The 24229-nt window shown below is 41.6% G+C and overlaps 1 protein-coding gene and 1 long non-coding RNA gene across 5 annotated transcripts; one reads left to right on the top strand and one right to left on the bottom strand.

The window, feature by feature from the left end:
* Positions 1-39: 39 nt before the first annotated feature.
* LOC135088891 (uncharacterized) lies at positions 40-9750 on the top strand. The gene is made up of 11 exons (XM_063983954.1): positions 40-74; positions 1512-1531; positions 2083-2176; positions 2288-2432; positions 3038-3205; positions 5375-5501; positions 6091-6276; positions 6435-6609; positions 6729-6851; positions 7423-7531; positions 7737-9750. The coding sequence occupies exons 1-8, from the start codon at positions 40-42 to the stop codon at positions 6461-6463; spliced, it is 804 nt and encodes a 267-aa protein (XP_063840024.1). The 3' UTR covers positions 6464-6609; positions 6729-6851; positions 7423-7531; positions 7737-9750.
* A 1541-nt stretch (positions 9751-11291) lies between these two features.
* On the bottom strand, positions 11292-24081 carry LOC135089362 (uncharacterized). Of its 4 annotated transcripts, none has more exons than XR_010261481.1 (6): positions 23892-24081; positions 22329-22490; positions 21743-21889; positions 14609-14778; positions 13875-13967; positions 11292-12994 (listed from the first exon to the last, which is right to left on the bottom strand). It is a non-coding gene; the product is annotated as an uncharacterized LOC135089362 (long non-coding RNA). The 4 variants fall into 4 exon arrangements; XR_010261479.1 differs by lacking the exon at positions 23892-24081 and adding an exon at positions 23795-23876; XR_010261482.1 differs by lacking the exon at positions 23892-24081 and adding an exon at positions 23813-23872.
* Between the last annotated feature and the right edge of the window lie 148 nt (positions 24082-24229).

Raw genomic sequence — 24229 nt, 5'->3', positions numbered from 1 at the left:
AAGAAGAGGATGCTGGCGAGGCCTGTCGTGTTAGCCGGGATGCGCCGGTACAGAGCTGTGTCCGTTGGGGTTGTGTAGGCAAGCATCTTCTTGGCAAGGTCCTCGTGGGTGGCCGCAAACAGTTTACGGCTGTGGGATGAGAACTTGTCTTGTGAATGTGACGTTGGGGTGAGTGTTAATCTGATTTTGTGTTACTATGTTCTGTGGGGAGTGGGTGTTAATGTGATTTTTTGTTAACTGAATGCTGTGTCTGACCTCCTGAGGTGTAGTATGGTGGGCCACAAGATTGTCCCTTTCCACTAGGGCCTGACAGATGTTATTAAGAGTGTGAATGTGTGTGTGGTGCCTTGTTTGGGCCATTTTGTGTGTGATTGCCAGCCTGATGTATAGACAGCTAAATCGTTAATAATAATGAAGTTAAGAGTGTGAATGTGTGGTGATTTGTCTGCGGTGTCTTGGGGAGGATTGTTGGCCTGGTATATAGATAAATAGATTAGAATTTGGATTAACAGTGTCAATGTTGTATGTGAGTGTATAGTGTAGTGTCTGGGGCACCCTGTATAGGACTGCCAGCCTGGCATATAGATAGATCAATCTAATTATTTGACATTTCATATTCTGAACATTTTGCTGATCCAATTAATCTGTTAAGGGAGCACTTTGTTCAACATCTTTAAAATATTATTTGATCATCACCTGTATCTCTCACCTGATGATATAGATAGGCTGGGTGTAGGTAACAACTTTCAACCTCTCCTCAGTGATGGACAATTCAGAGACAGTGAGGTCAGCTTCCCCTGACTGCAGAGCTCCTACCGTGCCCGTCCACTCGTTGCTTGAGCTGTCCTTCAGTTTCCCGTAGGCATAACCTTCCAGTACATTGAAACTGACTCTGTACAAGAGAGAGAGTGGGAGAAAAAATAGTGTTGTGTATTGAGGGAAAGAAAATTTCTGTCTTGTCTTCTCTATTTAGGGAAAGAAAAGGAAAAGGGCAAGTAGTGTCATATGCATGGAGGAAAAGGAAAATTATTCTCATATGCACTGAGCAAAAAGGAAAAGTACTGTGATATGTACTAAGGGAAAGGCTCGGTGTACTGAAGGGAAGGAAAAATACTGTTGTCGTATTTATTGAGGAAAAGAAAGAAATACTGTCGTATGTACATTTTTTAATTGCTAGAAAGAAAAGTGAAATATACATTTATATGTATAGTTTATTTTTCATATCAGTCACAAGTATGGATGTTTGTTTCCCTTCTTTTTTTCACATGTACAGCTACCTCCTCAAATAGCATGTATTTTCAAAATTTCAAGCTGCTGTGATGATGAAAAAAGCCTGAAAGAAAAATGACAAGGAACAAAAAGTAATGAGAATAAGTTTTGTGGCAACTATTCATTAGATGTCACTTTTTCACTCCTCCACTTAGACCGGTACAGTTGAACGCAAAATGTGAAAACTTACGAGAAATTGTGTGCATCCCTTAGTGCAGTGACAATATCCCCCACAAAACCAGTGATATTTCTTTGACTGGAGGTTAGTTCAATAATTTTGAAGGCTGGGATTAATTTTAATGAGGGATGAGAGGGTGGAAGTGACTGGAGTATAGGTTAATAATTCTACCAGCTGGAAAGGATTTTTGAGGGTCAGAGGAAAGTGATTGGATATTAGCTTGATAATCGTGCTTGGTGAGATTAATTTTAGTGAGAGACCTAGATGGTGGGAGGATGATATTTAGAGGTTAGTTTGGTAATTTTGCCAGTTGGTATTAATTTTTAGTGAGGGATGAGGGTGTCAGAAGAATGTGACTGGAGGTTAGTTTAATAATTCTGAGGGTGGGAGGAAAGTAATAGGGGGTTAGTTTAATTTTGGTGATGGATGAGAGTGTGAGTGGAAAGTGTAGCTGACCACATAATTTATCAAATAATACAAGCATGTACACATTCTTAATAATGTTCCATGTTAAGATATACTAAACATGAAGTTACTCCACAATATATGATGGTGTAAATTACGAATGGTTAAAGTCAAGACTTGTTTGATGATGGCCTGTTTGCTTGCTCCCCTTGGACGTGCGGCAAGTGCAGCAGCGTTCGACCGTTTCTCTAGGGGCAAGCGACACCTCCTGGTGGGGGACTTCAAATCTGCTGTGGCTGCCTTCGAGGTGTGTCTGTTGCTTAGGTGTGGTATGTGTTGCATGTTACCTAGTTGTGTTGTTTTCTGTGTTGTTAATTGTTTCATATCATAGTGAAAGTAAACACCAGGTTTAACTGACACTCCTTACCACTCCAGGAGGCAACAGAGTCCCTGGTGGAGCTGTGTGGGGAGCAGGCGCCCGAGTGTGGTGACGCGTACTGCCGCTGTGGCCGTGCATTGCTGGAGCTGGCACGCAAGGAGGCAGGGGTGCTGGGGCCAGATCTGGATGGTGCCAGTAGTCGTGTGTATTGCTTGGTTATTGTGTTAACGTGCTGGAGTGTGCACAGCCGGGAGTGTTTGGGGAATGAAAAAAAAAGGAGTTATGGATGTTTAAAAATGCATCTTTTGAGAGCTGAGTATACAAGAAAGTTGCTGTGTTTGCGGGATGAGTAAACAATGAAGAAATGTTTTGAGGAACTGGGTGTGCAGAGGCACGAGTGTTTGGAGAATGAGAATACAGGAAGACAGGAGTGATTTAGGAATAAGTGTACAAGAAAGGAGTGTTTGAGTGACAATATATAAGGAAGAGGTGTTTTGAAAATGAGAGTACAAGGAATGAGCATTTTGGGAGTTAATATACAAGGAAGCAAGTATTTAAGGGACAAGTATACAAGATTATTTTCCTGTCATATGTCATTATACAATGTTTTTCTTTGTTATATACATCATTCCCTTTCACTTTTCATATCTTGTGTTCTCGTCATTCTGATGTAATGTTACAGATAGAGAATGTTTGGTGTCAAATTTTCACTAATTTCATATGTGTATAAACTTTCATTTCATTGACTTTTTTTTTACTATTACTACTATATTTGCTTGCTTTTTTAAACAAGTCTTTTCTTTCAGAGGAGGGAAGCACAGGGGAAGAGGAGGACGAGGAGGAAGAGAGTTAAGAGTCACAAGAGGAGGAGGAAGGTGGAAAGAAAGAGGAAGGAGAGGAGGAGGAGGAGGAGGAGGAAGATGGAGAAGGAAAGGAGAAAGATAAGAAGGAAGGAAATGCCGCAGAAGGAGAAGGTGAGTTGTTAATAAGGTTTTGTGTGACAAGTTTTCTGAAAATTTTATTTGTTTACATGAAGTTTGTTTTGTATATATTACTCTTAATATACTACTTCTCCCACCACATGCAATTTGTCTGTCTGCTGTTGTGGTTCTTTCATTTCTTGTTCCCTTTCCTGAATATACCATTTCCTTAGTTTCATATCTAGTACCCTCCAATAAAATTTCTGCTTCTCGGTCTCTGTACTTCTCTCGTTTTTTTTGCTTGGCTTCATTCCTCAGATCCTTCTCTTTTTCCCTTTCTTCCAAGTTCATATCTCTTTTTTACCCAAATATTCTTGTATTCTGAATTTTCAGCCAGCTTCCCAGTTCTCACTAGGATCTCCTTTACTGTAACTTGGGATCTCTTTCTCACTTTTAATGGTCTTTTACCTCCTTCACTATATTTTCCAATTCTATATGCTTCTTCCACTTCTCATTCCAGTCCCTGTTCTTCACCTTGGACCATTGTAATAATTTTCCTTACCAACTCCTCTCTCTCTCTCTCTCTCTCTCTCTCTCTCTCTCTCTCTCTCTCTCTCTCACTCTCTCTCTCTCTCTCTCTCTCTCTCTCTCTCTCTCTCTCTCTCTCTCTCTCTCTCTCTCTCTCTCTCTCTCTCTCTCTCTCTCTTATTCCCTTTTCTTCCTTTCTTCCTTCCCTCCTATCTTTGTTTCTCCCTCCTCCTCCTCCTCCTCCTCCTCCTCCTCCTCCTCCTCCTCCTCCTCCTCCTCCTCCTCCTCCTCCTCCTCCTCCTCCTCCTCCTCCTCCTCCTCCTCCTCCTCCTCCTCCTTCATTCTACCTAACAAGAAATAATAGATTCAAGATTATACCCAAACGTTTTAAATCCCACAAGGCCAAACATTTTTTCTTTAATCGTATAGTAAATATATGGAGTAAACTTCCTGCAGAAATTGTGAACAATATTGAAATTGTGAAAGCAATATTATTGAATCAGTTCATCCTAAACATTTGCACTTTGTTTTTTCACAGAGCAATAAGAAATTAGAATTGACAGAGAAACCAGACAAGGGACTGCATTTGAAGAAGCACAAGAACCAAGAAATTACATCATTCAATGAAATGACAACATAATCTAAAGTAAGAATTTACATAGCTTTCATTTTGGTTTACATTCCGAAAGGTAACAGTAACATGGATATGTTTTTATATTGAAATCTTTCTCTGATTGCATACAAATGGTACCAATCAACAAATAATAATGTAATACTTAGAAGCTGGGAATTCAAATCACTGGTAGATAAAATGAACCACCATTCTAGAGTGTACATAACTAAGGAATTAATATACTGGTTAACTGTCACACCAGCATGAACAGAATAACAACAATTGTTGAGTAGAGTCTGTAGGAGGCAGGGAAGGAGGCATGTAGTCAGTTTTAGAGAGCAGTTATTATGAAATCAGCTGTAGAATATTCCTAAGATGCAATACTACTGGAGTCTGTCAGCTTGAAGACAGTTTATTAAAGAAGGGAAGTTCATGAGATATAAAGCCTTTGATTATTCAGTTTCATTTCCAAAGTAACATTTATTTATTGGTGTGTTGCTTCCTGTAAATAGTAAAGCCTTGACAGCACTGCATCTCTCACACCACGCTGTAACTGTTGAGAGAACCCTAACCCTTAGAGAGAGGAGGAGGGAATCCTTGGTTTATGTTCAGTAAAGCCCTGTATTCTTGTCATGGCAATGTAGAATGGAGGCGTCATTGGTTTATGTTCAGTAAAGCCCTGTATTCTTGTCATGGCAATGTAGAATGGAGGGCGTCCTTGGTTTATGTTCAGTAAAGCCCCGTATTCTTGTCATGGCAATGTAGAATGGAGGCGTCCTTGGTTTATGTTCAGTAAAGCCCTGTATTCTTGTCATGGCAATGTAGAATGGAGACGTCATTGGTCACATACTGTTCTAATGTAATCTAATGTAATCTAATGGAATCATGAAGGTGTAAAAATGCAGGATATGGACATCATCAGCTTTTGTCATTAAGGGTGGTAAAGTGAAAGATTTGTTAATCACTTTGGTCTTTAGTTGATGCTTCTGGTGAGGCTTTCCTGTTTAAACTTGGCATAATATATATAAAATGATGTGGCATGTTAAACAAGTTAACTTACTGCCTTCTTGTGTCTTTCACAGATAGAAATCAAAAACGTCACAAGACAGAATAGTGAGCTGCATGCACTTATCACAGAGTATAAAGTCACTCCCTCAGAGGAAAAAGACAAGGATGGCATGTCTTCATGTGAGAACTCAGAAGCTAAATGTGAGCTACCATCCACATGAATATATATTTGTATATCAAACTGACATTCTCCTTGGAGGGAGGCTTTCCAAAGTGCACACACACACACACACACACACACACACACACACACACACACACACACACACACACACACACACACACACACACACACACACACACACACACACACACACATCTCTGCATCAGGACTCAACAGCCAGACTGATAAACAATTACTTCACCCAAGATGATCAGCTGATAGGATTAGCTGTGGATGAGCCTCCTGTGGTGACTAGGAGTACAAAAAGCCAGCAGCTAATTTTGGGAGCTGCCAGTCATCATGGTCCTGGTGTCTGAGGTGCTGCTTTTGCATTTTCCCAGTCATGGGATGAGGCTACATCACATTTATTCATTCACAGTTGCTCTTAGTTATCTCTGTTACAAGTTAAAATTTTTCCTGGCTCCACAGACATTTCTGGTGCATCTAACCCTCTCTCCATTGCCCTTCTATTTCCCTTAGTCTTATACCCACTTCTTACATTACGTCTAATTACTTCCATTGGTCATTCTTGTCTGGCCCTCTGTTGCATCAATTTTTCACCTCCAGGTACAGATACCAAGGGGAAATTGCTGGGTCAAGTGGCTACACTGACATCTGAGGTTAGCAGGTTGGAGAGTGAGTGCAGCAGTCTTCAGGTTCTGCTAGACTGTGAGAGGGATAAGTATAACAAACTGCTGGGAGAATCTCTTGCTCATGAAAAGTTGTCTGAAGATGTCATAACTGAACCAAAAGGTAAGAAAGTTTATATTCTCTAATAATAAAGCAAATAATTTTTCCTCACTGTTGCTCAATTTTTTGAATTAATAACAAAATAAAAGCATTGTTATTGGATTTGTTTATTGAGGCTGTATTAAGAAAAGTTGAGAGAAACAAACTTATTGTTTTATCAGGAGAAACAACAGGATATGGGAGGAACTGAGCTTTAACAGAAGCTGCAACAACTGCAGGAGGCTCACAGGGTCCTGGAGAGCAGGTTAACTTGCAGCATGAAGGAGGTGGCTGAGCTGAGTGACAGGAAGTAGCAGCTTGAGCATGCTGTAGTGCATGAGGAGACAGAGTCCATCGGTGAGTGCATGTTTTTTGCTTCATTTGAATCATCTGTAAAAGTGAAGTGGAGGAAGTGTTTACTGTTTACTGTATGCCATTTCCTTGGTCTTTTAATGAAGAATTTTATCCTTCTTCAGGTGACTACATCACCATCTACCAGTTGCAGCGAGGAGTGATGAAGCAACAAGCTCGAGAACGCGAGTTAGACCTTGCCAGCCTCCATCATGAATGAGAGGAAATGAAGCAAAACCACTCTGCAGGTTAGTGCTCTCTTTTGCATCTCACACACTTCTTATTCATGTCATGGCAGATTAGTGATTTTCTGCTGCATCTCACACACTTCTTATTCAATTGCTGGCAGATTAGTGATCTCTGCTGCATCTCACACACTTCTTATTCAATTGCTGGCAGGTTAGTGATCTCTGCTGCATCTCAAACGGTTCTTATTCAGGTGTTGACCAAAGTACTAAGCCTTCATATCATTACCTTGCTCTGTGATGGAGGCTACACCATCTGGCATCTAGCTGAGATTTAATGTTGCAGTAAAGCTTCCATATGAGTTCATGTAGAGCAAAATGTTTTCAAATGCCAGGGAAGTAGGTGTAATGTAACCTTCCAGAGAAATCTATCCCTCATTTATTAGTTAACAGGAGTGTTTAATGTACTTAATGTGATTAGCCAGGATCAAGGGTCAACTTCTTCACTGACCATTTACTCTCAGGGTGATGTATCTGTCCTCCATGAGTCACCAGAGACACATAAGGTGTTGTAAGTGAAATTTCATCTATTAGATTTATTCAAAATGTGAATTAACACAGTTGTTTCCTGCAGGATTTGATATCAAAGCTGGTGCAGGAAAAGGAAGCAGATCATGACCTTCAGCAGCTCGAGAAGATAAGCAGCGTCCTTAAGAGTCCAGTTGCTATCTTTAGCAGTGTTGGTGAGTAGTAAAAACTGAGCCATCTTATGAAGTGCAACGAAACATTATTATTATCTTCATAATTTTCTTGAAATAAACAGATTTCTGTGGCATGTTGCTCATTAGCACTTTAATATCAGATAACACCAGTTATTTATGTAATGATGTAATGTACTAAGTAGATGAAATACAAGTGGCATCTGCTAACACTCTTGATGTGGAACAGGAACCAGTGAGTCTGAGACACCCACCACCAGTGGAAAGGTGGCTGACGAGCACCTCAAGCACTCTGAAAAGGTGGAGCAACAACAAGAAACAGAAAATTGCATCCATCATTCTTTGCCTGAGGAGGGAATTGATGCTCTGTTGACCCTTCACACTGATGTCCCTCATGAGGAGGGAGAATATGAATCCTACAGAACTTGCCCATAGGAAGACCAAAACTGTTACTGCTGCCACACTGCCACCACTTCCACTGACACCAAAAGCCCAACTGTGCAGAGAATCCTGGACCTCCGCAATGAAATGGAGTCCACCAGTCACCTGGAGCACTTTAGCCTCCAAAAGTTCCATCCGTGTCCATTGTGTTTGGGTAAACTTATCACTGTATAAGGGGACAAGTATCAGTGTATGGTTACTATATACTCATTTGTACTTAAAGATGTCATGTCACATCATTCTCTCTCTCTCTCTCTCTCTCTCTCTCTCTCTCTCTCTCTCTCTCTCTCTCTCTCTCTCTCTCTCTCTCTCTCTCTCTCTCTCTCTCTCTCTCTCTCTCTCTCTCTCTCTCTCTTTCTTTCTTTCTTTCTTTCTTTCTTTCTTTCTTTCTTTTGTTATATATGTTACTGCTTTACATTCCTCCCCACAGTATTTTTTCATCTACTTTATGACTGCAGTAGTTTTATCATCCCAGTGTATGCTGTATCCACTCTGAAACTGTAATTCACCAATCAGCTCAAATGTGTCTCTGTTTTGATAATCATTAATTTGTTTCAGCTACACAACCACTCTGATAAGGGACAAAATCTACTTCACCAGTCATCTATGTCATACAGTCATATATATTCATACATATGACAAAATACTCTTCCTAAGACATTTCTTATTTTCTCTTCTCAAGTGACCTGTCCATCTATCTAAGGTACCACATAACATTTAAAACTTACAATATTGTGTTTAATTCATGAACACTTTTTTGTCTATCTATGGAGACTTGCGTATAGACTTGAAATGTATTGGGAGTTTTCTTTATCTCTCATTCTATACCTAACACCTGTTCCTAAGAATCCCCAGGTGATAGCCATGGTGACTGGCTGGTCTCCTACTGAGTGGCTGGGGTTTTCCAAAAGTGAGGGTTGGTGTTCATACCATACCATGTGCCCTGTTTGTATTCCTTCTTTGTCCTCTGTATTATATTCTATGTAAAGATGGTGCTAGGGGTGGGATCTACTTCTTATTCCCTAAAAGTGATGAGGAGTGACACTGGGCAGCATTGATTTGCTCCTTAGAGATGGCTGGGTTCCTGTGGATGAGTGGGCCATGCTGTGCTTTGTCAAGGATGGTGTTTGGTATTGTGATGACTCTTGCCACAATCAAGTGCCTCCCACAGAGTAGTGGAGTACCTATGTATGGTGTTGACCCAAGCTGTCCAGGTCTCATCCAATGCCTTAATATGATTTAGATGATCAAAATGGTTTAACTCACCATTTAATCAGCTGACTGATTTGAATGGAGAAGTATGTAATGTGTTGTAGCCTAACCATCCCTGCCAGCATGGTCAGATTCTTGGTAGTAACCTGAAATGCTCCTAGGTAGTGAGTATCATTGCACATAATGATCTTTACTTTGTCAGTAATTCAATGATACTGAATATTACTCTACTGGATTTTGCTCACCACTGCTTGGTAACTTTTGGCCATAATCCCAGGTCTGGAATGATATGAAGCCATGTTTTTACATTCCATATGAGACAGGCAAGCACTATGCTTTGCCTGACTGATACCTGTACTATACATTTATGACCCCAGGTAGTTCATCACTCTCTCTCTCTCTCTCTCTCTCTCTCTCTCTCTCTCTCTGTTTGGAATTATACTGTATATTAGGAAATATCATTAAAGAGTGTGTGTGTAAAAAGTGTTTGCATTATTGTGCATTTGATGTTATAGCCCCAGGTTCTTAAAGTTTTCTAGTTTCATGATTTATAAAGATTGCTATTTTTAATAAAGTTATTGAAATTGTTATTGAGTGTTTTTTATTGAACTCATTAGCTTTGTAATAGTGTGCGTCTCATCATGCATTCATTAATGATGTAGAGTGGAAATGTCCACTCCTATCATGCATAATATCAATGCATTATTGGTTTATGTTGTTATTTGTGTATAAATTGTAAAGTTATGCCAGTCTATTTTAGTACAAACTAAATATCAGCTGGAAGAGAGGACAGGTAATGGCACACTAAAACACAGGAAGGGACAATGATATAACCAATTTAACAATACACAGAGGAAGAAGAATGAGAAAGCAATAAAAATGGATTATTTAATGGATGATTAATAGACCCTCATTTGTAATGTTATTTCAGGCAAGAATATTAAAAGAGACAGCTGGCTTGCCCTTTGTACTTGTTCAGCTTGCCCTTAGCACTTGTTCATACATGACAGAATGAGAGATCTATGGGTGGGGGTGACACCTGGAAATGAGTATGATTCATGAAGGGATTGATTGATTGGTTGACTGACTGATTAAGAAAAAAAAACGTAGCAGTGGAGGGTGGGGGGGGGGAAGGCGCCCCCAACTTTCCAGTCATATATGGCGTGGAAGGGACAATACCAGCAAAGAAAAATATGAGAAAATGCATAATTTACTACAAAACCCAAAATGCGAAATAAAACCTTGCCAAATTGAACCTTCCCACGAAGGTAATGAATGGAGTTTTGATGCAATGAGCCACAGTTACTTAAAACACTCAACAAATATAACACCTGCCAAAAAAATAAAATAAATAAATAAAATAAATAAATAAATAAAGATAAAAACGCGAGAAAACCTTTAAATTATCACAACGCGAAATATACACACACGCTAAACTGGATGCGTCATTAATTAATACCCCCCCAATAGTTTATAGCCCCTCCCCTATTCATTGCTCCCCCCCCCCCCTCCCTGCCTTGAGGAACACCTTCACTTATGGCCTGCTGTTGGGTCAGATTTGAGCCATTTTAACCTCGAATTACATACAATACATACATACATATCGTCTCCTTGCAATAATTATAATAGTCTTCCTGGCTTAATTTTTGTTTATTCATTATTCCTTATGTATTTATTAATTATTTGTCATTTGTCTAATTCCTTGTTTTATTTAGCCTCGGTATTTAACTAAGCATTTTTTTTTTTTTCACTTTCTGACTGTGGCCCTTGCAATGAATGGCTTAATTGTTTATTTACTGTTCCTTACGTGTTTATTGATTATATGTGAGTTATTTATTTGATATTCATGATTTTTTTTTTTACTTCGTATTTCTTTATATGATAGTTTTATCTTTTCGTGTTTTCTGGCTTAAGTTTTGTTTATTACTCCTTGTTTGTGTTATTAGGTGTGTCATTAATTATTTGTCTTATTTCTCGTAGTTTAATGGATTTTTTAGCACTTTAATTATTAGAGTTCCTCACCAGTCATTTTATTCGAGAGAGAGAGAGAGAGAGAGAGAGAGAGAGAGAGAGAGAGAGAGAGAGAGAGAGAGAGAGAGAGAGTCTAAATGAATGATAAAAAAAATAATAATCAGTTACAGTATTTTATTTATAAACAAGAACAATTCATGATAATAATAATAATAATAATAATAATAATAATAATATTTAAATACAAGGAGGAAAATGTGTAATAATAATAATAATAATAATAATAATAATAATAATAATAATAATAACAATAACTGCTTTTATCTTACTCACACAGATAAATAGTTTTATAAATAGTTTATTGACCATAAACATTGTGTACATACACACAAAATTAAATAGAACAGATAAAAATTTCAAAATGTAGTCAGTGACACACAGAAGACTGGTGACAAAACCTACTAAAGCCCATTAAATGATTGGGTGTCTCAAGTTTCCACATCATCAGTGGAACACTGCTTCTGAGCACTCAGGGATGGACAAGCTTTTCATGGCTTGTGTGAATGGAGACAAGACGTGTAGGGGATTTATTTGTTCTGTTTTTTCTTGTCCTACTCTCTCTTCCTCCCTCTTGACTCTTCCTTTGCTTCATCCTACTCTTTCTCTTGCTCATTCTTTCTCTCTCTCTCTCTCTCTGGACTTTTCAGACATAGCTCCTTATGATTTTTTGGCAATCCCAAACCTGTTGACAGTATCCTTATCTGAGAGCCAAGGAGACCATGCAGAATGTGGCAGCATACCTATCATTGGTTGCAGAAGCGTTTGAGCAGTGGAGTGATGGATGATTGTAGGAATGTGGTGGCACTGCTATCCACCATGACATTCATCCACATAACAGAACCATCTCACATGGTGCATTCAGCCTCAGGGAGAGGAACCTCTGTAGCCTTGGGCAGTAGCCCTTGGTCAGGTTTGCTCCAGAGTCAAACCTGCTTACCATCCGAGAATACCTTGGGGAGGAATGAGGAAGCCTTTTGCTCTGAACCCATGAAAATTGTTCAACCCTATAAGGGAAAAATATGAATGTTGAACAAATTGATGAGAAATGGAAGGATTAATGGGCTAAGTGTGTTGGATTACAGAGGGCTTTCTTTGAAGGACATTTTGAATGATACCATAATTTTGGCCCTTAGCCCAAGGTTGGATACTTCTGAACCGTTCTTGCATTTTTAAGCTAAGTAATATAAAATGCTCAATTAACAAAGGAAGGATAATGAAAAGATAAAACAAATCAGGAATTATATCAATTCATAGCTTTATCATAGTTCTAAGTCATAAATACTACAAAAATTAGTCAATCTCTTCAGAAATAATTATAAGATAAGCTTTAATAATAAAAAGTATGTATAAATAGATGAAATGTTGTCACCTTCACCAATGCCGGCTTCTTGTTATTCAGCACATGCTTGTGCTTCCTGAACACCGGTCTCATACTGGATAGAGACAGTAATGTATGGAGGTTTGATGCAATACAACATTTTATATAAGGATAAAAACTTGCATAAACTTCCTGTTTGTGTTTTTCTACTAAGGTGCAATTGTTAGGTGAGCATTTGCAACTTCCTACACTTAAACCATAACATCCCTACTACAGTGGCTCAGAGCCACACCATCACTTGTTGCTTGTCCACTAGTAAATAAGTTTTTTGTTTGTTCATTCTCATTCCTTCCCTATTTAAAACATCATTCCATCTTGTCATGGCCTCTTGAAGATCTTGTTGGCTTCCTGTCACGACAGCGACATCGTCTGCATAGGCCAGCATGATCTCTTTATCCTTCCTTACACACACTTCCTTCAGGCATCTGTCCATGTATATAATGAATAGCAAAGGAGAGAGCATCAATTATTCAATTATTCAATTATTCCTCACACACACACACACACACACACACACACACACACACACACACACACACACACACACACACAGGTAATAACAATAATATCTACCCTATATTGTAATGCACATTTTCATAATCACCACTGAATCATCATCATCATCATCATCAATATTTTTTATCAATAATATTAACAGTATTTATATATGTACATAGCATTACTATTATTACTACACACACACACACACACACACACACACACGTACATACACTCACCTCTCGGCAGGGGTGGTGGGGAACAGGAGGAGGAGGAGGAGGAGGAGGAGGAGGAGGAGGAGGAGGAGGAGGAGGAGGAGGAGGAGGAGGAGGAGGTGGACGAGGAGGAGGAGGAGGAGGAGGAGGAGGAGGAGGAGGAGGAGGAGGAGGAGGAGGAGGAGGAGGAGGAGGAGGAGGAGGAGGAGGAGGATTAACACTGTGTGAGTGACTGACAGACTGACTAACTGACTAACTCACTAACTGACTGAATGACTGACTAACTGACTGACTGAATGACTGACTAACTGACTAACTGAGTGACTGACTGACTGACTCACTGACTGATACATACATACATACAGACAGACACAAGTACACAAGAATAAAAAATAAAATACATAACTGAAAAATCATTGCAATACACAGACAGACAGACAGACCAATGACAGAAAGACAGACAGATGGAGACAAACTAAACAGATAGATAGATAGTGAAATGACCACACAAAACACACACACACACACACACACACACACACACACACACACACACACACACACACACACACACACACACACACACACGCACCTGTTGAACATAGTAAGCTGTGGCACCAGGTTCAGACGGCCGCTCTACACAGCCTCGGACGCCTCCTGTGCCAACTCCTTGCATCGAACGAACCTGTGTAGACATGAAAGTAAGCAAGCAAGTGTTTATGGCTAATTATAATACTCAATATGCCAGTATCATCTCCAGCATCACCATCTGCTCACCACTGGGGACTCTCCTGGGAGAGTTAGGAGAGTGAGAGAGGGGAGGGAGAGAGAGGGAGAGGAGAGGAAGAGAGAAGGGGAGTCTTGGAGATGGTTTGGGGTGAGTCTGGGATGGTCTGGATACATTGGGAATGAGAGAGAGAGAGAGAGAGAGAGAGAGAGAGAGAGAGAGAGAGAGAGAGAGAGAGAGAGAGAGAGAGAGAGAGAGAGAGAGAGAGAGAGAGAGAGAGAGAGAGAGAGAGAGAGAGAGAGAGAGAGAGAGAGAGAGAGAGAGAGAGAGAGAGGCTGTGAAAGGCTGGAAGAGGCTGTGAGAAGTTGGGATGGACTGGAAGTCTGGGGGACAATTTGGGGTGAGTCTGGAATGGTCTGGATACACTGGGAATGAGATAGAGTGAGAGAGAGAGGCTGTGAGTGGCTGTGAATAGCTGGGAGAGGGTGTGACAGGTTGTGAGAGGCTGAGAAAAGACAGTGAGAGGGTGGAGAAAATAATGGGAAACTGGAAAAATGAAAAGGAGAGATAGAAAGAGACACACAGGTAGACAGACACACCTGTAGGAAGGGCTCCTTAATATCCCCTTATCAGCTGGAGGGAGGGCTACAGGTAATAATCTTTTCTTCTTCCTTATCCGTGCCTCCTCCTCGTCCTCCTCTTCCTTTTCCTCCTCCACCTCGTACTCCGGAACTGGCGACCCCACCACCGGCACCTCCGACATGGCCTCCTGCGGGATGGTAAGGTAGTTAGGGAACTGTCTGAGTTAGCGTGTGTGTGTATGTTGGTTAAGTTTGGTTAAGTGTTAAATAAAGAATGGTATTTTATATTAATTTCAATATTTATCTACTTATTATCTGTATTTTGAAGATACATGTAGCATTTGAACTGTAAACCTTTGTAATTGTCTGTCTCCTGCACACCCAGCTCGTCAACACCCCTGTGCCTGCAAACGGGTCACTGAACATTAAATAAACTTGTCTCAGTCCCCTACATACACACAAGTGGCTGGCCAAACACTGCATCAACACAAACAATGGATAAACAGTGGGAATCTGCTGGTCTGAGTCCCCTACATACACACAAGTGGCTGGCCAAACACTGCATCAACACAAACAGTGAATAAACAGTGAGAATCTGCTGGTCTGAGCCCCCAAAACACACTAGTGGCTGGCCAAACACTAGATCAACACAAACAGTGAATAAACAGTGGGAATCTGCTGGTCTGAGCCCCCAAAACACACAAGTGGCTGGCCAAACACTAGATCAACTCAAACAGTGGATAAACAGTGGGAATCTGCTGGTCTGAGTCCCCTACATAAACACAAGTGGCTGGCCAAACACTAGATCAACACAAACAGTGGATAAATAGTAGGAATCTGCTGGTCTGAGCCCCCAAAACACACAAGTGGTTGGCCAAACACTGCATCAACACAAACAGTGGATAAACAGTGGGAATCTGCTGGTCTGAGTCCCTTACATACACACAAGTGACTGGCCAAACACTGCATCAACACAAACAGTGAATAAACAGTGGGAATCTGCTGGTCTGAGTCCCCTACATACACACAAGTGGCTGGCCAAACACTGCATCAACACAAACAGTGGATAAACAGTGGGAATCTGCTGGTCTGAGTCCCCTACATACACACAAGTGGCTGGCCAAACACTGCATCAACACAAACAATGGATAAACAGTGGGAATCTGCTGGTCTGAGTCCCCTACATACACACAAGTGGCTGGCCAAACACTAGATCAACACAAACAGTGAATAAACAGTGAGAATCTGCTGGTCTGAGCCACCAAAACACACTAGTGGCTGGCCAAACACTAGATCAACACAAACAGTGAATAAACAGTGGGAATCTGCTGGTCTGAGCCCCCAAAACACACAAGTGGCTGCCCAAACACTAGATCAACACAAACAGTGGATAAACAGTGGGAATCTGCTGGTCTGAGTCCCCTACATAAACACAAGTGGCTGGCCAAACACTAGATCAACACAAACAGTGGATAAATAGTAGGAATCTGCTGGTCTGAGCCCCCAAAACACACAAGTGGCTGGCCAAACACTGCATCAACACAAACAGTGGATAAACAGTGGGAATCTGCTGGTCTGAGTCCGCTACATACACACAAGTGGCTGGCCAAATACTGCATCAACACAAACAGTGAATAAACAGTGGGAATCTGCTGGTCTGAGTCCCCTACATACACACAAGTGGCTGGCCAAACACTAGATCAACACAAACAGTGAATAAACAGTGAGAATCTGCTGGTCTGAGCCCCCAAAACACACTAGTGGCTGGCCAAACACTAGATCAACACAAACAGTGAATAAACAGTGGGAATCTGCTGGTCTGAGCCCCCAAAACACACAAATGGCTGGCCAAACACTAGATCAACACAAACAGTGGATAAACAGTGGGAATCTGCTGGTCTGAGTCCCCTACATAAACACAAGTGGCTGGCCAAACACTAGATCAACACAAACAGTGGATAAATAGTAGGAATCTGCTGGTCTGAGCCCCCAAAACACACAAGTGGCTGGCCAAACACTGCATCAACACAAACAGTGGATAAACAGTGGGAATCTGCTGGTCTGAGTCCGCTACATACACACAAGTGGCTGGCCAAATACTGCATCAACACAAACAGTGAATAAACAGTGGGAATCTGCTGGTCTGAGTCCCCTACATACACACAAGTGGCTGGCCAAACACTGCATCAACACAAACAGTGGATAAACAGTGGGAATCTGCTGGTCTGAGTCCCCTACATACACACAAGTGGCTGGCTAAACACTGCATCAACACAAACAATGGATAAACAGTGGGAATCTGCTGGTCTGAGTCCCCTACATACACACAAGTGGCTGGCCAAACACTAGATCAACACAAACAGTGAATAAACAGTGAGAATCTGCTGGTCTGAGCCCCCAAAACACACAAGTGGCTGGCCAAACACTAGATCAACACAAACAGTGAATAAACAGTGGGAATCTGCTGGTCTGAGCCCCCAAAACACACAAGTGGCTGGCCAGACACTGCGTCAACACAAACAGTGAATAAACAGTGGGAATCTGCTGGTCTGAGCCCCCAAAACACACAAGTGGCTGGCCAGACACTGCATCAACACAAACAGTGAACTTGTGTGTTTTGGGGGCTCAGACCAGCAGATTCCCACTGTATATTCACTGTTTGTGTTGACGCAGTGTCTGGCCAGCCACTTGTGTGTTTTGGGGGCTCAGACCAGCAGATTCCCACTGTTTATTCACTGTTTGTGTTGATTTAGTGTTTGGCCAGCCACTTGTGTGTTTTGGGGGCTCAGACCAGCAGATTCCCACTGTTTATTCACTGTTTGTGTTCATCTAGTGTTTGGCCAGCCACTTGTGTGTATGTAGGGGACTCAGACCAGCAGATTCCCACTGTTTATCCACTGTTTGTGTTGATGCAGTGTTTGGCCAGCCACTTGTGTGTTTTGGGGGCTCAGACCAGCAGATTCCTACTATTTATCCACTGTTTGTGTTGATCTAGTGTTTGGCCAGCCACTTGTGTTTATGTAGGGGATTCAGACCAGCAGATTCCCACTGTTTATCCACTGTTTGTGTTGATCTAGTGTTTGGCCAGCCAGTTGTGTGTTTTGGGGGCTCAGACCAGCAGATTCCCACTGTTTATTCACTGTTTGTGTTGATTTAGTGTTTGGCCAGCCACTTGTGTGTTTTGGGGGCTCAGACCAGCAGATTCCCACTGTTTATTCACTGTTTGTGTTGATCTAGTGTTTGGCCAGCCACTTGTGTGTATGTAGGGGACTCAGACCAGCAGATTCCCACTGTTTATCCACTGTTTGTGTTGATGCAGTGTTTGGCCAGCCACTTGTGTGTTTTGGGGGCTCAGACCAGCAGATTCCTACTATTTATCCACTGTTTGTGTTGATCTAGTGTTTGGCCAGCCACTTGTGTTTATGTAGGGGATTCAGACCAGCAGATTCCCACTGTTTATCCACTGTTTGTGTTGATCTAGTGTTTGGCCAGCCAGTTGTGTGTTTTGGGGGCTCAGACCAGCAGATTCCCACTGTTTATTCACTGTTTGTGTTGATCTAGTGTTTGGCCAGCCACTTGTGTGTTTTGGGGGCTCAGACCAGCAGATTCTCACTGTTTATTCACTGTTTGTGTTGATCTAGTGTTTGGCCAGCCACTTGTGTGTATGTAGGGGACTCAGACCAGCAGATTCCCACTGTTTATCCATTGTTTGTGTTGATGCAGTGTTTAGCCAGCCACTTGTGTGTATGTAGGGGACTCAGACCAGCAGATTCCCACTGTTTATCCACTGTTTGTGTTGATGCAGTGTTTGGCCAGCCACTTGTGTGTATGTAGGGGACTCAGACCAGCAGATTCCCACTGTTTATTCACTGTTTGTGTTGATGCAGTATTTGGCCAGCCACTTGTGTGTATGTAGCGGACTCAGACCAGCAGATTCCCACTGTTTATCCACTGTTTGTGTTGATGCAGTGTTTGGTCAGCCACTTGTGTGTTTTGGGGGCTCAGACCAGCAGATTCCTACTATTTATCCACTGTTTGTGTTGATCTAGTGTTTGGCCAGCCACTTGTGTTTATGTAGGGGATTCAGACCAGCAGATTCCCACTGTTTATCCACTGTTTGTGTTGATCTAGTGTTTGGCCAGCCAGTTGTGTGTTTTGGGGGCTCAGACCAGCAGATTCCCACTGTTTATTCACTGTTTGTGTTGATCTAGTGTTTGGCCAGCCACTTGTGTGTTTTGGGGGCTCAGACCAGCAGATTCTCACTGTTTATTCACTGTTTGTGTTGATCTAGTGTTTGGCCAGCCACTTGTGTGTATGTAGGGGACTCAGACCAGCAGATTCCCACTGTTTATCCATTGTTTGTGTTGATGCAGTGTTTAGCCAGCCACTTGTGTGTATGTAGGGGACTCAGACCAGCAGATTCCCACTGTTTATCCACTGTTTGAGTTGATGCAGTGTTTGGCCAGCCACTTGTGTGTATGTAGGGGACTCAGACCAGCAGATTCCCACTGTTTATTCACTGTTTGTGTTGATGCAGTATTTGGCCAGCCACTTGTGTGTATGTAGCGGACTCAGACCAGCAGATTCCCACTGTTTATCCACTGTTTGTGTTGATGCAGTGTTTGGCCAGCCACTTGTGTGTTTTGGGGGCTCAGACCAGCAGATTCCTACTATTTATCCACTGTTTGTGTTGATCTAGTGTTTGGCCAGCCACTTGTGTTTATGTAGGGGACTCAGACCAGCAGATTCCCACTGTTTATCCACTGTTTGTGTTGATCTAGTGTTTGGCCAGCCATTTGTGTGTTTTGGGGGCTCAGACCAGCAGATTCCCACTGTTTATTCACTGTTTGTGTTGATCTAGTGTTTGGCCAGCCACTAGTGTGTTTTGGGGGCTCAGACCAGCAGATTCTCACTGTTTATTCACTGTTTGTGTTGATCTAGTGTTTGGCCAGCCACTTGTGTGTATGTAGGGGACTCAGACCAGCAGATTCCCACTGTTTATTCACTGTTTGTGTTGATGCAGTATTTGGCCAGCCACTTGTGTGTATGTAGCGGACTCAGACCAGCAGATTCCCACTGTTTATCCACTGTTTGTGTTGATGCAGTGTTTGGCCAGCCACTTGTGTGTTTTGGGGGCTCAGACCAGCAGATTCCTACTATTTATCCACTGTTTGTGTTGATCTAGTGTTTGGCCAGCCACTTGTGTTTATGTAGGGGACTCAGACCAGCAGATTCCCACTGTTTATCCACTGTTTGTGTTGATCTAGTGTTTGGCCAGCCACTTGTGTGTTTTGGGGGCTCAGACCAGCAGATTCCCACTGTTTATTCACTGTTTGTGTTGATCTAGTGTTTGGCCAGCCACTAGTGTGTTTTGGGGGCTCAGACCAGCAGATTCTCACTGTTTATTCACTGTTTGTGTTGATCTAGTGTTTGGCCAGCCACTTGTGTGTATGTAGGGGACTCAGACCAGCAGATTCCCACTGTTTATTCACTGTTTGTGTTGATCTAGTGCTTCTCAAATTGTTCCCCTTCCATTCTCTCCGCATGTCCGACTCTCTCCTTTCTGTGGTCGATCACTCACTCTGCTGTTCCTCCACATTCATGACTATATATGATGCACATGTGCTTTATAATCAATCAAATGTTTCACGTAGATGATGTTTTCCTTCACACACAGTTCCCCCTCCTCCCTGTTTCATTCATTGCCATTTTGCTCTCTCTCTCTCTCTCTCTCTCTCTCTCTCTCTCTCTCTCTCTCTGTGTGTGTGTGTGTGTGTGTGTGTGTGTGTGTGTGTGTGTGTGTGTAAGAGCTCAGAGCTCATGGTGACTGATCTTTGGGTAGGACTGAGGCCAATGACACACCACACACCAGGGCAGCAAAGTCACATCACCTCGGGTTACATCCTGTACCTACACATTAAGAGGCTACACATTAAGAGGGCTACACATTAAGAGGCTTGTCCATCTGCCTCACCGTGCCCGGGATTCGAACCTGGGCCTTCTTGGTTGTGAGCCGAGCGTGCTAACCACTACACTACGTGGTGTGTAAGTGTGTGTGTGTGTGTGTGTGTGTGTGTGTGTGTAATGATGCAGCTGGGAAGGTCGTCTTATGACAATTATTGATGAATGAAGGTAAAGGATGCGTGTCTATTACTTCTCTTTGTGTGTGTGTGTGTGTGTGTACATAACACACACACATACACACACACTTAAAAAAGTAGTAATGACATGCGCATCCATTACCTTCATTTGTCAATAATTATCATAAGGCAACCTTCTCAGCTGCATCAGCGCACACACACACACACACACACACACACACACACACACACACACACACACACACAAACATAACTGACTGTCTTCAGCCTCTCTCTCACTGCCGCAATGTTGCATCTCTAGCTGTCTTCTACCGCTATTTTCATGCTAACTGCTCTTCTGATCTTGCTAACTGCATGCCTCCCCTCCTTCCACGGCCTCGCTGCACAAGATTTTCTTCTTTCTCTCACCCCTATTCTGTCCACTTCTCTAATGCAAGAGTTAACAAGTATTCTCAATCATTCATCCCTTTCTCTGGTAAACTCTGGAACTCCCTGCCTGCTTCTGTATTTCCACCTTCCTATGACTTGAATTCCTTCAAGAGGGAGGTTTCAAGACACTTATTCATCAACTTTTGACCACTGCTTTGACCCTTTTATGGGACTGCCATTTCAGTGGGCATATTTTTTTATTGGATTTTTGTTGCCCTTGGCCAGTGTCACTCATACATAAAACACACACACACACACACACACACACACACACACACACACACACACACACACACACACACACACACACACACACACAGAAATTATATTAGAAATTATTAGAAATTAGATAAGTTACCACTCACGAGCCTACGCGACGCCATGTATGTGAGCAACGCATGTTTTTAAGCATCTGGAGCAAAGTGGTTAAAGGAAAACTTTTTGACTTGAAATGTAATTAGATTCATCAGTTATTTTTCTGGCTGACATTGTTTTTGGAAGGTGGCACTTAAAAGATATGTGAATGCTGTATCTAGATATAAACAAACATTCACAAATACTCATTCCATTATGTGTCTGTCATTAGGCCCTCAAATAAACAACAAATTAAGTGAAAAGTTACTATCTCCCTTCCTGGCTTGCGCTCCAGTTGCTCTGAGTTGTAGCAGCAGTGACGTGTGGCACCCAGGATGAAGGTGGTCTGCAGGGTGGTCTGTGTCAGGGGGATGATGGCAGACAACAGCAGCAGCACCGTGACAGCTCAAGCATCCTGTTGAAATTATCACTTTTTAAATGCTGAAAAGTGAAGGAAAACCCTGTCTCCATGGAATGTGGAAGTACACAACAACAACTCTGAAAGATTTCTTACAATAATAAGTCATCATTCACTGTATCCTTTTTTGTTGGCCACAAGATTATCATACAAATTTTCCATAGACATCTGCAAATTGGTACCTCTAGCTGTTATTAAATATGATATTAAGTTTGATGAATGTATTTATTTCATTATACATGAAAGTTGTTGATTGCAAAAAAAAATAATAACCAAAATATATTTTGACTTTTACTTTACAATGCCTTAACTGTTTGCTTTTAAAAAAATATGTAGATTTATTTTCTCATTTTAAAACTTATAGTCTAGACAACTAACTGGCCTTAAATTTTTCTGATATACAAATAAAGTAACAAAGAGAGCACATTTCACTAACACTCATGGTGAAGTGTCCACCAATGATGGTGAAGGAAGTACACATGTAAACTCCAGTCTGACCAATGAGCAACAGAATTTGTCCAGCTGCATGTCTCCATCGGGCACAAACTCCAGCTCCCGCATCTGTATCATGCCCACCACCACCGTCACCATGGCAACACTGAAAAATGGAATCTTATCATTCACACTGTTACAAAAAATATACTCCCATATATATATATATATATATATATATATATATATATATATATATATATATATATATATATATATATATATATATATATGGATTACTATTCCCAACGTTAAAAATTCTTTAGCTAATCTTACTTTGATATTTTGCATCCAATATTAACTACAATTTTTTCCTATGACATTTTCCAACTACACTTTACCTAATCTAACTTAACCTCACCTCCTCTCATCTAACCTACTCATTCCTCACCTAATCTAACTTAACTTCTTCACTTATGCAAGTTTAACCTAATGCAACCTTTGCTAACTCATTTACCTTAACTAACCTAATTAATCTGCTATAACTTAACATGATCTAACGTAACCTATGTCATCCAAATCTTACTTTAATCTAATCTAATCTAACCTATGCAAGTTAATGTAAATTCATCTAATATAACCTAAACTATGCTAGTCTAACCTATCCTTAACTTACCTAACCTAACACACTATCTTAACCTAACCTCACCTCATCTTTTACACAGCCAAACCTTACTTAACCTTACAATCTAACACACTTCAACTTACGTGGCCTAACCTAACATCACCTATTCTTAACTAACCTCACCTAAACCTTACCGACACTAACTTAAAACCTACCTATGCTTACATCACTTCTATATCCTCATCCTCCTCCTCTTCCTCTTCCCTAACACAGTGACTCAGCGAAGCCGTCAAGAAAACACGTAATTTCTGAATACTTTCTTTAAGAGCTCCACCCAGTCAGCCCTCTTCCTCCTCCTTCTCTTTCCTGACCCCCATCCTCCCTTCTTTACTCACGTGTCTCTCCCTCCCTACACACACACACACACACACACACACACACAGAGCGGGTCTCACAAGGGTAATACACACATACATACGGACACTGACCCACCACACACACCCAGTCACCCACATACATGTACACACGGACGCACACAGCCTGTCACCCTTACGTCAAACAGATTACACCCTTCTTTTCCCTGTCACTCATCCATCACACATCCCAGTCTCTCTCTCATCTTCTACTCTGTTAAATAACCAGTTAACACTCCCAGACTCCCTAGCCGGCGGGTTACTCTCACTAGGAGCATATGACTAAAAATACGTCACATGGCCCGGTCAGAGAGAGCTAGCCTGGTCTGCCTACGCGAATCGAAAGCGTTTATTTGGGTACGGTTTAAAGGGACGAAGGTTTAAAGGGATAGTCTCTGCGTGAGTGTGTTTAGTCAAATGCTGAATGCTCACGCCTGGTTCGTCACACACCCACAAGGACAGGCACAGATCACTCCTCCACGACACACACACATCCAAACACACAAAAAACACTAACTAGTAACTGTACCTTTAGTTTCGTCTGCTGTCAAAATATTCCTCCATTACTAATGTAACCCACATTCCCTAGTGGTATACTTTCCTCGGAACACCCATATTTTTAAGAGCTTTTTATCCACCATATATGTCTCGGTTAACTCTGATCTTGGCTGGAAATTAAACTATATTGTATCAGTGTGGTCATCTTGAGGTCCCGGATGAAATGGCGGGCTGGGATTGGCTATTCACGACCCGTTGTCATGGTGATGGTAGATGCCATTCACTTGACAGCTCATATTTTCTCGCTATTGAAAGGAGTTTATTAGAGCGTAACTGAAGCGTGTAAAGGCATGATTCCGCACTATACTA

The sequence above is a fragment of the Scylla paramamosain genome, chromosome 32 (genome assembly GCF_035594125.1).
Source record: "Scylla paramamosain isolate STU-SP2022 chromosome 32, ASM3559412v1, whole genome shotgun sequence".
Classification (NCBI taxonomy): domain Eukaryota; kingdom Metazoa; phylum Arthropoda; class Malacostraca; order Decapoda; family Portunidae; genus Scylla; species Scylla paramamosain.
This window is presented reverse-complemented; position numbering and strand designations above follow the sequence as displayed.